Genomic DNA, 15,946 nt, shown 5'->3' with positions numbered 1-15,946 from the left:
TCACCTTTTTACTTCTTAAAATTGTTTAGAAAAATGCACTTTTTAAATCAGGAGGGAAATCTTACCATTCCAATTTGGAGATTTTAACTGTCTTAGAGAGTTCTTTTTTTTCTATGAAAAATGTTTCTCTTATTAAATATGCCATTCTTACTCCACCTGAATAACCTATTTATGTATAATCTTAAAGATATTTTTTCAGTTTGTTCTTATATTTGTAAAACATTTGAAGCAACTAAATGGTATTAAATGCATAACCTACAGTTCTACTGCTTATTTGAAGAATAAATCAATTACAACATTTACTCTGAAAAAGCAGCCCTGATAACGGAAATCAGCAATACCCCAGACAGTTTGGTGGGGTTATCTGTTTGTTTGTTTCAGAGCTAAAAGGTGCTCGAAATTCTAATTAGGAGCAGAAAGAGAAAAATGGCTCACAGCCAATCTTTACTGATGCCTTCAAATAAGAAGTTGTGACTTTCTTCCAAGCCCCCCAGCTCCAAAAGCTCTCCTGAGATACACTGCAGAGATGCAATATTGCAGAAACTGTAAATGGGCAGTGCCTAAGCTTTCGCAAGTCAATGGTTTATAAACTACAATTCTGTTTCATAATGGTACCACATATGAACTACTATCCTGGCACGTTAGGCAAAACCAAACAAATGAGAAAAGAAAGGTAGAACAAGGACTGAAGTAGTACCTTCAGCTATATTATATTCCAGTATAAAGTAGGTGATGATCTAGTATTAATTATATGATGGAATACAGTCAGCCATTTGCTATTTGAACTTTCTACTTCCATTTGCTTCTTCTCACACAGTTTGCAGATAACTATCAGAATGATCAGGATAATGAAAATGTTCGCTGATATGGGTTTACCTGCAACTAAACCAAATCAACACAATCTTCTAATCATTTTTTTGTCTGTTTAAAATGAAAGATGCTGTGTAACATATGCTTTGATACCTGCTATTTGCTTATGGTCACTGATAAGAAGCCCTCTTATCCCATTTCCCTGATTTAGAATCGACCCAAAGCAAATTATTATCCAAGACAAATAAGTTCACATCACACCTTACAGCCTACAGATTATCAGTAATAAGTTCCTTTTCTTTTGGGGCTGTTAAAGCTTACCTGAAACTGTAGCATTTCCAGACGTTTGTCAGTGAATTCAAATAGAGCCAAAGTAGTCTTCATCATGTAAAGCGAATTTACCATAAAGGTTGCCATATCAGCTGTGCCCAAATTACTAGCAGACATAGTACACATCTGTAACAATGGATCTAGCACACAAGACAGAACCTAAAATAGCAAACACATAGAAAAGAGGTAAGGGAGGGAGGAAATCATGTCACACAAGGCTTCTGAGCTCATTCTGTCTCTATCATGGATTTATTTCCCAAAGCAGAATAAAGAGAAATGAGAGTTTCCAACTGTGAAAGCAGTTTTCTACTGGATTTGTCAGCAGGTGATCAGCTACCATAGTGATAAGAAAAGTATAAAAACCTGAGAAGAACAAATTCCAAGCTAGCAGGAGGAAGAGTAACCCAGATTAGATAATTGGTAATTGTGTAATCTTGAGGGTGTATTTACTTAATGGAGTAGTAATTGGATAACAGAATTTAGATACTGCATTAAAGAGTAGCACTCCATACTGTACTATAATTATCCACTTTGTAAGTCACTCTCTTATCCACATTACAAAGTTTGGTTTGGTAGGAAGCTCCAAAATGGGACCAGACAGAAAGATTAATTTTTCACCCATCTTCTGTGTACTGAACTGACAGATACATTTTTCTTTCCCTCCTCTTCAGAGCAGTCAAACATACTTTCATACCTGCACAAAGTCAGCTTGACGGGCATCCAGCGGAACAACAGATGAGTCGTGAGATGCCAGAACCTCCCGCAGCAAGTTAAGTGTCTGATTTAGTGCAGAGCTTGGGCCGAGATCAGGAGGTGGGAGTTCAACCTAAAGAACAAGATTATCTGTTTGTGAGGGTTTTTTTTTTATTTAATTTACAGTAAACACCAACCAGTCTGTTAGCACAGATTCAACCAGCTAATAATAAAAACACTTGTAGCCATGCAGAGAAAAGTTTAATTTGACACTGGATAAATTTAGCGTATTTCAGACAGTAATTGCCTGCAACTTTCAGCACAACCATCCCATTCAGGTACAAACAAGCAAAACTGCATTTCTCCATTCAGACTATGCGTATTTCCTAATCTAGAGAAACCCAAATGCTACCGTTCTTGGTAGTAAAAAACCCCCACATTTGCTAGATTAGGTGCCAAAGAATAGCCACATTGTCGGCACTACTGAGTTCACTTCGAGCAGGGCCTCCTGTAAACACTCCAGAATCTACTGCAGGGCCATACTGCAGCAGCTGAATGAAATCGTCTTCTTGACAAGGCTGCACAGCCCCTATCATGCTGAGTATGCAAGCTGCAGTCACCGATGCAATAGTCTTAATCCCTACCAAATTTGTACCTTAAATTACCAGTACACAAGTGAACTGTGCACAAGCTAGCTCAGGTACACCTACACAAACTGCAACACCACCGCACGACCTGGAATGCAGGTCTACCTCAAAGATTAGATCGCAGATGTTTAAAAAACAGAAAGAAGAAAAGTTTGTAAATCTTAGAGAAAAAACACAGTTTCCGAGTCAAATCCTGAAAAGCTGAAGCACCTGAAATGGACTGAAATTTTATGCTGTTTTTAACACAGGCTCACATACTTTAGATCTTCTTTGTAACAGGGAAATACCCAAGAAACACTTCATTAAATGTTTATATACGATAAATGAAACCTAGCACATCTCTTTTTTCCCAACCCATGTTCCTCAGGCTCCACTCCAAACATAGCTGCACCTTCCTGCCTTCAGTGCTGCCTCAAAATGGCTTCCTGCCACCTCCATACCCTTAAGGATGAGCCAGGCTGCTGGCCTCTCTTCCTTCTGCCAACTATCCTCTCCCCTCCTTTCCCTCTCTCCTGTCTCCCCAGGGGCAAACACAAATCTGGCTGGATTGTGAGGGAACAAGGAGACCCCCAGCAATACAGAACAAGCCAATGCTTCAAGTCATCACCTCTTTCAGAAGGATGTAACCAACCTTGGCCGGGACTGGCCTGTGCGCCTCGCTCAAGGTCTTTAGGTGCAGCAGAGCAAGGCAGTGTGCACTTCTGCAACGCTCTCCAGACTCCAGCTCAACAAGAGGAGAAGGCAGCTTTGGATGGACCCCCAAGCCACAGGCAATGTGCTCCATACCTTCCCAAATGAAAACCGCTGATCAATAGCGTGATAACATACATGTCCGAGCCTCCAAGGAAGGAAAGAAAAATACCAAAGGGGCAGAGGCTGATGGTCAGAGGAACCAAGAAGGAGAGCATAACAGGCATTTTCAGAGTGGAGCATTATAGAGCCTCATGGAAACAAATCTGCACCTAATGAACATGCCACCAGAGCAAGAAGAAATAACTCTCTTCGGAGCCAGGCTTAGCTTCCACACTGTGTTTGCTTTGAAACATATGAGATACCATACGAGTCCCCACACCGTTACCAAGACAGATCAAACAAAACCTTTCATGCACACTTCTGAATACAAATTGTTCCTCTATTCTCACTCTCCAGGAGATAGTACACTGAATTCAAGGAACCAATGGACAACTAAATCTAACAGGTTCAGAGAACAGCGTTGTTCAGCCTAAGCAGTCTTGAAAGCATAAAACAAATATTCTAGCAATGACGTAACAGTAATTTAGAGAGAGGCACTTACTCAGTGCTGATTAGTAGTAAAGTTTACTGAAATTTACAGCACTAGGTGACTTTCTTCTTGTTTATTCTTGTTATTATTAGGGGTATTGATTGTGCCTTGAACACACTGTTCTTAGACCTGAACTGGATCGTGTTCAGGGATATTTTGGCATTAATTTGAGAATAGAGTTTGATGGAGTTTTCACTTCCAACAGACACACAGATCATGGCAATGATAATTTCAGGCTTCTTTGCACAGAACTTTTGTCTCCTGAAGTAGCTGATGGTCAGAAGTTAGCTTCATCTTTCATTTAAACTGTTCTTTTAAAGTTTACTGTGTCTTCTAGATGGGAGCAAGGGACAACATTATGGTAGAAGAAAACTCGGCAAGGAAAAAAGGTTTAGATCATTGGGTTCTATCTGGATCAGACTGAAATTCCTGAGTGCTGCAATAGAGGTAGAGTTATTACTAAGTGAAGGAAAATTAAAGCAGTGCTGTGTTAATTTTGAAAATTCTAACTTTCTGCACATGAATGTAGATTGGGGTTTTTTTTAAGAATTAGAAAGGAAAATTTAAAACCAGGCATATCTAATTTACAGAGGAACCTACTGACTTCAATTCCCGAGAGATAAATTGCTATTCTATTAATAAAAAAAAGATGTCTGAATGTTTTACATGCGCTAAAAGATTATGATAATCAATGCCTAGTTCCAGAAAAATAGATTTGAAATGCATGCTGAATTCTACATCCAAATGCAAGCCAGACAGGAGCTAACTAAAAACTATCAGAGAAGTTCTGTAGCAGCCAGCTCAACAGCATTAAAGCGTACGCAGTATTAAGTGTCGAGTCAGTTATAACCAGCAGTTCAGTCATGCGGAAACAAGGCCAACCAGCTGTTCAGCTTTTCAAAGAAAACAAGAAGAAATTCTCAATTTTTAAAATCTGATATACAAAACTGAAACAAATTCTCCTAAAATTACAATTGGCACTAAAAATTGTATCTTCACTTAAAGTTCTGCTTATCAGTCAGTGGGGAACAATTACTAAGCCAGTCAACTTCCTCCAAATCTACACTCCAGAGCACGCTTCTCTGTCTATGAGAGCAAGAAGCTCAAAGAATGTCTTGAAGGATTTAAGAAAACTAAGGTAATACAGGAGAAAGAAAGGGGAGTACCAACAACCAAGACAAGAGTGCATGTATGTCGTTACCCTTCCTCATTTACAAAGAATGTTAAATGGAAAAAAATAGATGCAATTTTTGTTCCTATTAAATACAGTTAATTCTATTAATGATTGGAACAGATGTTAAGGAGAGCAGCTTTGTTAGAAGCTCATATGTGCACCTGCACATACTGAAAATACTGTACAGGCAAGCAACCAAAACTATTTATATACTATCCTACTTGAACATTAGAAAGTTAACAGTACAGAAAGACATGGATGTACTGGAACGAGTGAAGTAAAGGGCCACAAAGTTCATGCAGGGACTGGCGTACTTCCTACACAAGGAGAGGCTGTGTTCAGCCTGGAGAAGAGGAGGCGGGGGGGGGGGGTGATATCAATGTGTATAAATACCTCATGGGAGGGATAAAGAAGAGGGAGACAGACTCTTCTCAGTGGTGTCCAGTGACTGGTCAAGAGGCAATGGGCACAGATTGAAACACAGGAAAACAATTTTTTACTGTGAGGTTAATCAAAAACTGGGAACAGTTGCACAGTGAGGTTAGGGAGTCTCCATCCTTGAAGACATTCAAAACTCAACTGGAACCACTCCTAGGCAGCCTGCCGTAGCTGACACTGTTTGAGTAAGATGGTTGGACTAGATGATCTCCAGAGGTTCCAGGTGACCTCATCCATTCTGCAATTCTGTGACACTAGCATTAAATAAAACAAGACAGTAATCTAAAACACAGAACTCCCCAGAGAAAGCACTGCTCAGCGTGACAAACAAAAGGTTGGCTTTTTGAAGTGTCTAATCAGCTTTTAACAGAGTCTTTTTGGAAACCTCACAGGCAAAGAGCGGAGACAAAGCACTACAGATGTGGAACCTTGTAAAAAAGGTATCTGAATATTTCATCCTGTCAGTTACAACTGGTTAGTGTCAACTACAACAATTCATTCTAGAAATTGAAACAATTTTCACCACAGTTAAACAGCAGCAAAGATGAGTGCACGTCTACCAGCAAAGCTTCGGAGAAGCTGTCCTAAGCACTTCTGGGACCTATTAGGATCCTACAGCGATCACCACAGGTTCCACAGCAGAATGCCTAATGGCATGTTTTTCTTTTCAGCTCTCAAACTGGACTTGAAAAAAAAGACAACAGAAAAATTCTTACTAAATTTATTTTGTTCACATGGATCCATTCAGACTACAACACCATTCAGACCACAACATCAACCAGTCTTCTTTCACCTGTCCCGTATCTGGTTTCCCAGAAACCTAATATGTTTCATTCTGACAGGAACCAAATTATGAGGGAGAAGTTTACAGATATTCCCATGCAATGTCCCACTGACAAACTTAGCAGATAACGCGATGATAACATTTAATTTGCATGTATCTACTCTGAAAAAAAACAGCATTCAGGAACAACAATCCCAAAGTTTGATCTGGGGTACTCTACTAATAAGTCTTCTAACAGCTCAGACAGCAGATGACAGGTTAGTTTGGCATAATATCTCTTTAATACCCTTACAATAACTCTTTTTCCATTTAATTCAATGTTTGTAATTATTCCTTCCTTCAATAATTGTTCTGGAGTACTACTGAAGCCAGAGTAAGGACAGGTGTGCTTGAAAATTCCCACTCTCTAAATGTATTAGGCTGGTCCAACAAAACACGCTGGCATAGGTTAGTTTAACAGGCTTGTTGAAATGCCTCACCAACAGACTCGTGATTTTAAATGACAACTCTCTCACTATGAAAGAACTCAAAGAGCAGTCCATCCACTCCAGTGCATTAGGTGCTTGCTTCCAGTTTCATCGGAACAATTTCTGTTGCTGACAATCATTATTTTCATTTTGTACTTTCTCCTGGATTTACCATAATCTGTAACATGGTAACCTGTAACAGGCTGTTCTTAGTTAGATCCAGGCAGTGAGTAACACAAGCAGAATCCCAAATCCCTAAACATTTGATTTATTCACACAGGGTCAACAGAAAGATAAAAGGATACATCAGGACTGAACCTACAGTTCTCAAGCGCTTTACTAGCATGGCTGCTAGACCCACACCTGGGTCCAAGAAACCTACAAAGAAACAAATACAAACATGATTTTTCAGCACAGGGACACTAACGCTGGCCAGAAAATATTTCTGCTGAACCAACAACCAGAACGAACCAATTGTTACCAAAGCGAGAAAGCACTAGCAAGACTGTCCAGCACTGCCTCTGAAGGGCAAGAGCCCATACAGCAATGCATTTGCAGTAAAAGCTGATGCACTGACCCTTCAGAGAAGGGTGACAAATCCCATCAGAGGGCTGAAGCACCTCTCCTGCGAGGAAACCTTGTAACAGTCTTCCAGTACCTGAAAGGGGCATATAAGAAAGATGGGGAAAATCTTCTTTAGCAAGGCCTGTTGTGGTAAGACAAGGAGCAATGGCTTTAAACTAAGGGAGGGTAAATTTAGACTTGATGTAAGGCTGAAATTTTTTACAGTGAGGGTGGTGAAACACTGGGACAGGTTGCCCAGAGAGGTAGTGGAGGCCCCATCCCTGGAGACATTCAAGGCCAAGTTGGACGGGGCTCTGAGCAACCTTGTCTGGTTGAAGATGTCCCCACTCACTGCAGGGGGTTGGGCTAGTTGACCTCTAAAGTTCCCTTCCACCCAAAGTATTCTATAATTATATGACATAGGAGAAGTGTGGTGATGCATAGCTTCTATATGATGTCCATGTCAAGCTCTACAATGACCTGAGAATCTCAAGGTTGTGAACGGCATTTGAAACCCTGAAAATAAAGTGATTTTGCAACAACTCTGTTAGTAAGATTCACGACAGGTTTCAAGAAGTGTTAGAGCCAAAGAGACTCCCTTGTGTACTGCCTTTCTTTGATAACAATGGACTTACTTTCAGGCAGTATGCTGAATATTTCTGTTACATAGATTCCAGATCATAAAGAGCTACTAGTGAAGTCTGAATGAGAACACCATAAAAAGGGTTTCTCAGACTAAAGAGTCTAAAGTTGTGTGAACTGCTGACTACCTTATTTTCAGATTATAACCAGTATGCTTGAGATTTTCTGATGTAACGAAAAAAGATGTTCATAGGAAAGTGCTTCTGAGCAAGCCCGTAAGTACAGGGACTTCCCTGTATCACTTACATTGATGGCTTGACAATCAGAAGGAAGAATCCTGATCTAAGAATGCCTTTAAGTTTCCATACAGCTCCGTGCTTGTGACACTCCTTATGTAATATGGAACTCTTCTCAAAAATAGATGCGAAGAGGAAGCTATTTTCTTGTCCTAGAAAGAGCAGCCTGAAGTCTCAGTTTCCCATCGAGCCTCACAAATTAAACCCCAGGCAGTTTGAAGACAATGCTCAACTCAGCATAATCAGTAACCTAGGGAATTAAATCGTCTGTGGTGATGAGGACATCAGAGTCAAATTACCATCCTGTCATACCTCCACATCCAAAGGAAGGGATCTTCAGGAGTTAGCATATTTAATGAAACCTGCTTTGTCTAAAAAAAGTTGTCAACTTGCTATACTTAAGAGAAAGATTTGCTTAAATACTATTCTGGTCTATCAACTGCTAGATAGACTGTACACATTAAAAAAGCATATCAAAGCAAGACACAGGAACACACCAGTGTTTCCAGACAGTTCTGCCCACACTATAGCACAAGAGAATTTGCACAGGGCTAAAGAGACTCCTTTCAAGTTACAAATTCACTGGTAATTATGGTTAAGTATTCTGGAATTTTGTAGCTACAAACAGCAATGAAGAAAACATTTAAATTCTCTTTAAATTAAATAAAAACCGTAGAACTGATTTCCATTCAGAATTTCTTGCTTATGATTTTCAGATTATCAGGAACAACTGATTATTCTGAGGAAATACTATCATTAAAATGGTGTCACTCACACTGGCTATAATCAGCACTTTCTAATGATACAAACGAAAGAGGCACTTAAGTTTACAGAAATAAAAATATTTTGTATTTAAGAACACCTTATTTATATTTTAATCTACTTCCAAAGTTATCTAAATTGCATTAAGAATTATATCTTAAAGTAACGGACAGCTGATATTCTTTGAAACTGGCTTATCAATGTTATAATATGCAAAATATAAGCTGAAATAAGGAACCATGATTTCCAGACTGCCCAAGTGAAAAGTAATTTACTAATTTTACAAGTAAGTATTCTCCTTGGGTATAACAGGAGCAGCAACAAAGCCTTTGCAATCGCACATGTAAGCACAAAGGGTCTGTTTTCCAGTGCTTTAATCTTCTCTGAAAATAATAAAAAAAAAATAAATATGGAAGCAGTTGCAGTACATATAGTTAGCAAAAAGCTGGTAAAAAGGTTGGGATATGAAGAGAATCCTACTAATACATATACACAATTTTAGTCTGAACACAAATTAATCAAAAGGATGATAAAAAGCAACCTTGACATTCCTTAAAATGTAAAAGCATTGTGACATTCACTACTAACCTAATGAAGACATATGATAAGGCATAAAAACTGGTTATCTGTATATTAACACACAATAAACTAATCGGAGAAATAAATTTATGATAAAATAGGGTCTTTATCTCACGGAAACTGATGTTTCTCCAAGTGTAATTCAGCCTATTAATTTTGTATTTTTTGTGAAGTAAAACTAATTTCAGTCATGAGGAGATAAGACATAATTCTATCAATTCAGTAGTCCACTCATAAAGGGAACTAGTATAAGGTGCTTCAAAGGACTGTCTAAAGCTCTGTCACAAGAACCGCACATCAGTACAGCAAGACTCTGTCTCAGCCATAGAGCTACCTCGTCATTAACTCCTGAAGCACAGAGAATAATAAATAATGGTGCATGTCTTTGTTACTCATATATCTAATCCCTTTCTGAGTCTCTAAGTTTTTTATCTCAATTACATCCTGAGGAAAGACCTTCATAGGGCACATATGCAATGAAAATTTTCAGTGTTTCAGATTTAATTTATAAAATGTATTTATGAGAAAGACCAATACTATGATCTTTTTACATTACATGGTATCCTCGGTATGCCATTCATTATTTGGAATAAAGCATCACTGAAGGCGGCAGTGCAACCACTGCCTTCATTTAACATCAGCAAAACCAGGCTCGATTCCTTCCTAAAACCATGGCAGCACCTGGAGCCAGTTACATCCAGGCTGGGGGCTGAGGGAAGGGGACCTAAGAGGGTAAAGAAAATTACACAACCTTCCCGTAATGACACTACGAAGAGCACATACTACACACTGGGGGACCACAATTCCTCTATCATTCCTTCTTCTCCTTCCGAATTCTACTCCTATCCAAGCTGAAAACAGCATATCATCCAAAACAAAAGTACAAAGATTTTGAGTTATATGAAGAGAAAAATTATGCTGGCTCCCGTTTTAGTACAAATGTAAGACCAAGCAGGATAAATACAACAGAGCTAAATACAACAGAGATGAATACAGAGCTGTCTTCCAGTTTCAAGTCCAGAAAATTTCTTTCCTTAAGCACTACTTTGTTTTCACATTCTTTATAAGAAGTCATACATTTTTTGCTAAGGCCCATCACTGATTTCTCTTCATAAAAGGAACAAGTACACAGGTATTTTCATTTAGCTTACATATTAGGAAATGAAATGTTCTGAGGAATACAGAGCATGTGTCTAGCATATGCCCACAGCAAGCCATAAGCTTTTGTTTTTTGGTAAATTCATATTGTCCCTGTCCATTGCTTATTTTATGAACTCGAGCTTTAACTGACCCTTGAAGAAGCATTAGTAGAAGAGGAAGTCCTGTTCTGATGACATTGCATCCAAATGGAAATACCCCATGACAACAAACAATGTACTGAACGGACTTTAGTAGTACGGACTGTGGGTGGTAGCAACTAAGGAGTCACCTGATGAACGAATGAAACCACTGAAAGGAGTCAGTGGGATATACAGAAGGTAAGATGAGGACAAACAACTGTTCCTCTGAGAAAGTCATTCCTTAGGCCTTACAGAAAGACAGGAAACTGGGACCAGACACAAGCTGTACAGAATGAGAAAACTACTTTGAGACCACAAAACAACCCTGACCAAACTCAGAAAACCCACTGAATGGTTGGTGAACTACAAACCTTTGCACAAAGAATGGTTTCTGTAAATCTATGTATTTTTGCATTTTTCTTGTAGCTTAAGTACAAATAATTTAGAAATACACTTAGAAAACGTCACTGTTTGTTTTCCACTTTCAAACTTTCTTTTTTTTTTTTTTTTTAAACTGGAAAAAACAGTAATGCGAGGGCTTTGTTGAACTCTGAGGCTGTGCAATAACAAGGAGTAAAGAAAGGCAACTCTTCTTGGTTTTACAGCCCAGTCAACTCATCACATCTCAAACAGGCATTCTGGATGAAGAGTCAGATCCCTGGGAAACGGAAAGGGATGTATAGCCTAACAATTTTCTTTAACTTTGTTTAGATTTTAGAAAAGTGAGATTTAACTGGCAGATCCACCAACAGCAACATGATATGAATATAGCAGGGAGAAATTAAAAAAAAATAGTATTAGTTACTGAACAACGGGAAGTTCAATAAAACACAACTCAAAGTGATCAACAGGAGAGAAAAAGATAGCAGAAAAGTAACGCTGGCTTAGGTGCACCTACTTGGTACAAAAAAATGTAAATTCTGCTTTTAACGGAAGCAATGGTCATGTGGTAAAACTATTTTTATAAATGACAAAAAAGCCCAAGTTTTGTTTTTACTTAGCTTACCATCTTGAAATACACTTCGTAACTTCAAGAAAGGAATTATGCACATGAGTAATTAACTATTGATCTGATGATGCTTTAATGCAAATTATCTAGCTCAGTCAGCTGACTTTGCTATATCGCACTTAGAGAAATTCTCTAATTTTTCTGAATGATTTTAAAAATATGTAAACTGCTCTATTGTTCTGTAAACAAGCGCTGCTAACATCAGTACTTTATCCATATTTTCACAAAAATAAAACTTTTAGAAGAATTAAAGCATAGACAGGAAGTTTTTAATGTCGTTCCATAGCTAGAATATAGAAACTACAAAACTCCAATTTTAGAAAAAGCTGAAGTATAAAACAGCTATTCATCTAACAGTCTTACTATACAAAAGGGAAATAAAAGTGTGTGTTTTGAAACATGAAAGTTGTATGATTTTGAAACAAACCTTGTCCATTAGTTTACTTGCATGAAGACTAAGGCTATTAAAGAATATCTTCTTGCTCAACAAATGCATTTCTTCAATTGTTGTCAACAGTGTGGCTGCACTGTTTCCTACAATACCACTGAAAACAAAATTAAGATTAATTAAATAATCTGAAGGGATGGAACGTGACAGGGTCAGACACTTTAGACAGCATTCCAAATACAATTTTTCCAAAGTTGAAAATTTACAACTAAGTAATTGCAGGGAACAGTTGTCCATACTACCTGAGAGATTCACTCATATGTTGACTGGGAGAACAAACATTATCGACTATGTAATTAAGCAGATATTAAGTATGGGCTATCTGAAGCTTTGCACAACTTTTCAGTAGAAATCTAAAATTTAGCAGATTTTTGTTATTCTGTACATCTACTTCTGTTATAGAAAACAGATTACATAAAATAAAAATGGTTGATAATTCTGTCAGACTGTTCTTTAGGGACAGTATCATCTCTCTTCTTTCTTCACTGCGATGTTAGGCACCTCCAAAAGTACAAGAGTTCATGTCTCACTTTTCCAAGTGTCAAGTTCTTATACTTAGCCTGAATACCGCATAAACCTTAAATGACATTACGTGACTACTCATCTCATGGATATACCTTCTGTCTAAAGTAAAAGCACTCCTAAGCTACAAAAATGGCAGTAAAAATTCATTGCATCATAATAGGACTAATTTAACCTTGTAGCTTGATTTTCAATTATAATCTTCTTGCATTTAATAGCTAATTTTCTGAAACTGGATTTTCCCTTCATTATTGAGGTGCATTTCCTCTATACAGGAAATTATTCAGCCGACAGAATGTACTTCAATGTTCTTTAAACAACGTATTGTTAGCAAGACAGAAAGCAACAGATGAGATTGCCCAAGACCTTCCATTGTAACATCCCATTTCCAATTGCACAAAGCTTTATAACCACTGGGAAATACAAACTTTGGAAACAGAAAAATTATAGCAAAAATTGTTAGCTGTTTTTGACACCAAGATTAGGAATAAAATATGTTTTGTCCATATCCTAAAAGAAAAATCAAAAAAAGTTCTTGTATGTGTTCTACCATAGACCTGTAGTGCCATCACAATTGAGGATTTTAAATACAGTGTGAGATGCTCAAGAACCAACTATCCCAGTCTCCCCAACACCTAAACGTCTTGTCAGAGAGAAAAGAAGCTCAAGCATTAATATTAGTGATTTTAATTCTTGGCAGTTCAGTCCCCAGCTGTGGAGGAAAATTTTCCTGCTACTGCTGTTTCTAGCCAATGGGAACTACTGCAAATTTCACAATGTATAAAACCAGAGATTCTGGCTTTTCTCCAGTTTCTGTGCTCCTGGTGGCATCTGGCAGCTTGGAAGGTGATGGGTGTACCTTCAACAGCGAGATACAGAATGATACAAGTATCTCCCCAACACAACAATGCCAGATCATAATTAGAAAAACTAGTATCCAAACATGGCTGTTTGAGGAAGAAAAGAAAAACTGAAGCTCTAGAGATAATTTAATTCTAGCATTTTCTCAAAGAGGACTTGATTTTGTAATCTTAAATGATCTGTGCATTTTTTTGTATACTACTTGTATCTAGACAGAACAATAAAGAAATGGCAAATTGATATATTCCAAAGCAGATTCCATATGAATTGAGCAATCACAAAAAATAAATGGCATCTCCTTGATACCACGCACATTTCTCCTTGATTCCATAGTACACAGCAATAACTAAACCATGAAAATACTCTTTTTACTCAATCTTTATATATACAATAAAAAAAAAAAAGATGTCTTTAACATACTTTATAATTTTGCATACCTGATTGTATGGTGGTAGAACTTGAGAAGATTAGAAATCTTGTACAGTAAAACCGCGCCTGGCTCAGCAACAATCACCTGCTCAATTCTAACCTGTGGAATAAAGAAATACAAGCATCCTTCAGATCACACATCCCAAAAGACAACTTCTACAATTTTATGTGCAATATGTGTCTGATTCTTGAAAAATACATTTAACCAGAAACAAATTTAACAAGAGAATGCCCAGTTAACTGCAACAATCTGCTTCAGCCAAAGTGCTTCTTAGCCTCTGGGTAGAAAACAAGGAGGTGCATGTATTCTTTAAAAAAAAAAAAAAAAAAAATCCTGTTTCCCTATAGATTTTTAGTGCAACTTGTTATTGAATATTTCAAAACAATGAAATAATTTGACCACTTAATACCAGTACATACTGGAATTGTCCTGAGCACTGAATAGCAAGAACAGCTGCAAAGCTGCAAAATCCCTAACTACTGCAGTTGATCATTAGCATCATGCAACAACTCAGAACGTCCAAAATATGTATTTTACCCAAAAGAAAAAATATCACCTGGATTAACCTCTCCTTCACTTAAAGGAGATATTATATACCTGCTACCAGTATGTAATCAGATATATTGCTATCCAGAGGGACCCTGACAGGCTTGAGAAGTGGGCCTGCAAGGTATTACACACAGGTTGGGGGAATCCCAAGCACAAACACAGGCTGAGCAGAGAATGGATTGAGGGCAGCCCTGCCAAGAAGGACTTGTGGGTTTTGGCTGATGAAAAGCTAGACATGACCCAGCAATGTGCACTCGCAGCCCAGCAGGCCAACCGTATCCTGGGCTGCATCAAAAGAAGCTTGGCCAGCAGGTCGAGGGAAGGAATTCTGCCCCTCTGCTCCGCTCTGGTGAGAGCCCACCTGGAGTCCTGCGTCCAGCTCTGGAGCCCCCAGCACAAGAAGGACATGGAGCTGTTGGAGTGGGTCCTGAGGAGGGCCACAAAGACGATCACAGGGATGGAACACCTCTCCTGTGAGGACAGGCTGAGAGAGTTGGGGTTGTTCAGTCTGGAGAAGAGAAGGCTTCAGAGAGACCTTATAGCGGCCTTCCAGTACCTGAAGGGGGCCTACAAACTGGTGAGGAACTTTTTACAAGGGCACTTGGTGAAAAGACAAGGGATACCAGCTTCAAGCTGAAAGAGGGTAAATTTAGATTAGACATAAGGAAAAATTCTTTACCCTGAGGGTGGTGAGGCACTGGCACAGGCTGCCCAGAGAAGTTGTGGATGCCCCCTCACTGACAGTGTTCAAGGCCAGGTTGGATGGGCCTTTGAGCAACCTGGTCTGGTGGAAGGTGTCCTTGCCCATGGCAGGGAGGCTGGAACTAGAAGATCTATAAGGTCCCTTCCAACCCAAACCATTCTATGATTCTATGATGTTTATAACTAACGACCAGCTATGCTGACTGTTTATCTCAACCAGGAGATACTGGCTACACAGACCAAAACAGTGCTGACTTTCTTTGTACTCGGAGAGTTGATGTCTTACCTCCATCAGCTGGGAAGACCATACAGCTAGGCAGGCGCAATCCAGGAGGTTCCTACAGAGCATCGATGATAACTTTCTGATGCAAGTTGTGAAGGAACCAACAAGAAAAGGCGCGCTGCTGGACCTCGTGTTAACAAACAAGGAGGGACTGGTGGAGGATGTGAAGGTTGGAGGTAGACTCGGCTGCAGTGACCATGAAATGGTCGAGTTCAGGATCCTGCGTGGAGGAAGCAGGGCGATAAGCAGGATCAAAACCCTGGACCTCAGGAGGGCTGACTTTGCCCTCTTCAAGGAGCTACTGGGAGGAATCCCATGGGCCAGGGCTCTCGAAGGCACGGGGGTCCATGAGTGCTGGTCGCTCTTTAAACAACACTTCTTCCATGCACAGGAGCAATGCATCCCCCTGAGAAAGAAATTTAGCAAAGGAGGCAGGAGACCTGCATGGTTAAAC

The 15,946-nt window shown here is 39.0% G+C and overlaps 1 protein-coding gene across 1 annotated transcript in view; it reads right to left on the bottom strand.

Annotated features, from left to right (window-relative positions):
* The window catches only part of COG6 (component of oligomeric golgi complex 6), a 64,641-nt gene that overhangs the window by 12,929 nt on the left and 35,766 nt on the right, over positions 1-15,946 (bottom strand). The window contains exons 12-15 of the mRNA XM_075420875.1: positions 13,966-14,057; positions 12,125-12,242; positions 1,835-1,966; positions 1,132-1,299 (exon numbers count right to left, since the gene is read on the bottom strand). Of these exons, the coding sequence (XP_075276990.1) occupies positions 1,132-1,299; positions 1,835-1,966; positions 12,125-12,242; positions 13,966-14,057 (510 nt within the window). The remainder of the gene's footprint in view (positions 1-1,131; positions 1,300-1,834; positions 1,967-12,124; positions 12,243-13,965; positions 14,058-15,946) is intronic.

The sequence above is a fragment of the Opisthocomus hoazin genome, chromosome 1, assembly GCF_030867145.1.
Source record: "Opisthocomus hoazin isolate bOpiHoa1 chromosome 1, bOpiHoa1.hap1, whole genome shotgun sequence".
In the NCBI taxonomy this organism is placed as follows: domain Eukaryota; kingdom Metazoa; phylum Chordata; class Aves; order Opisthocomiformes; family Opisthocomidae; genus Opisthocomus; species Opisthocomus hoazin.
This window is presented reverse-complemented; position numbering and strand designations above follow the sequence as displayed.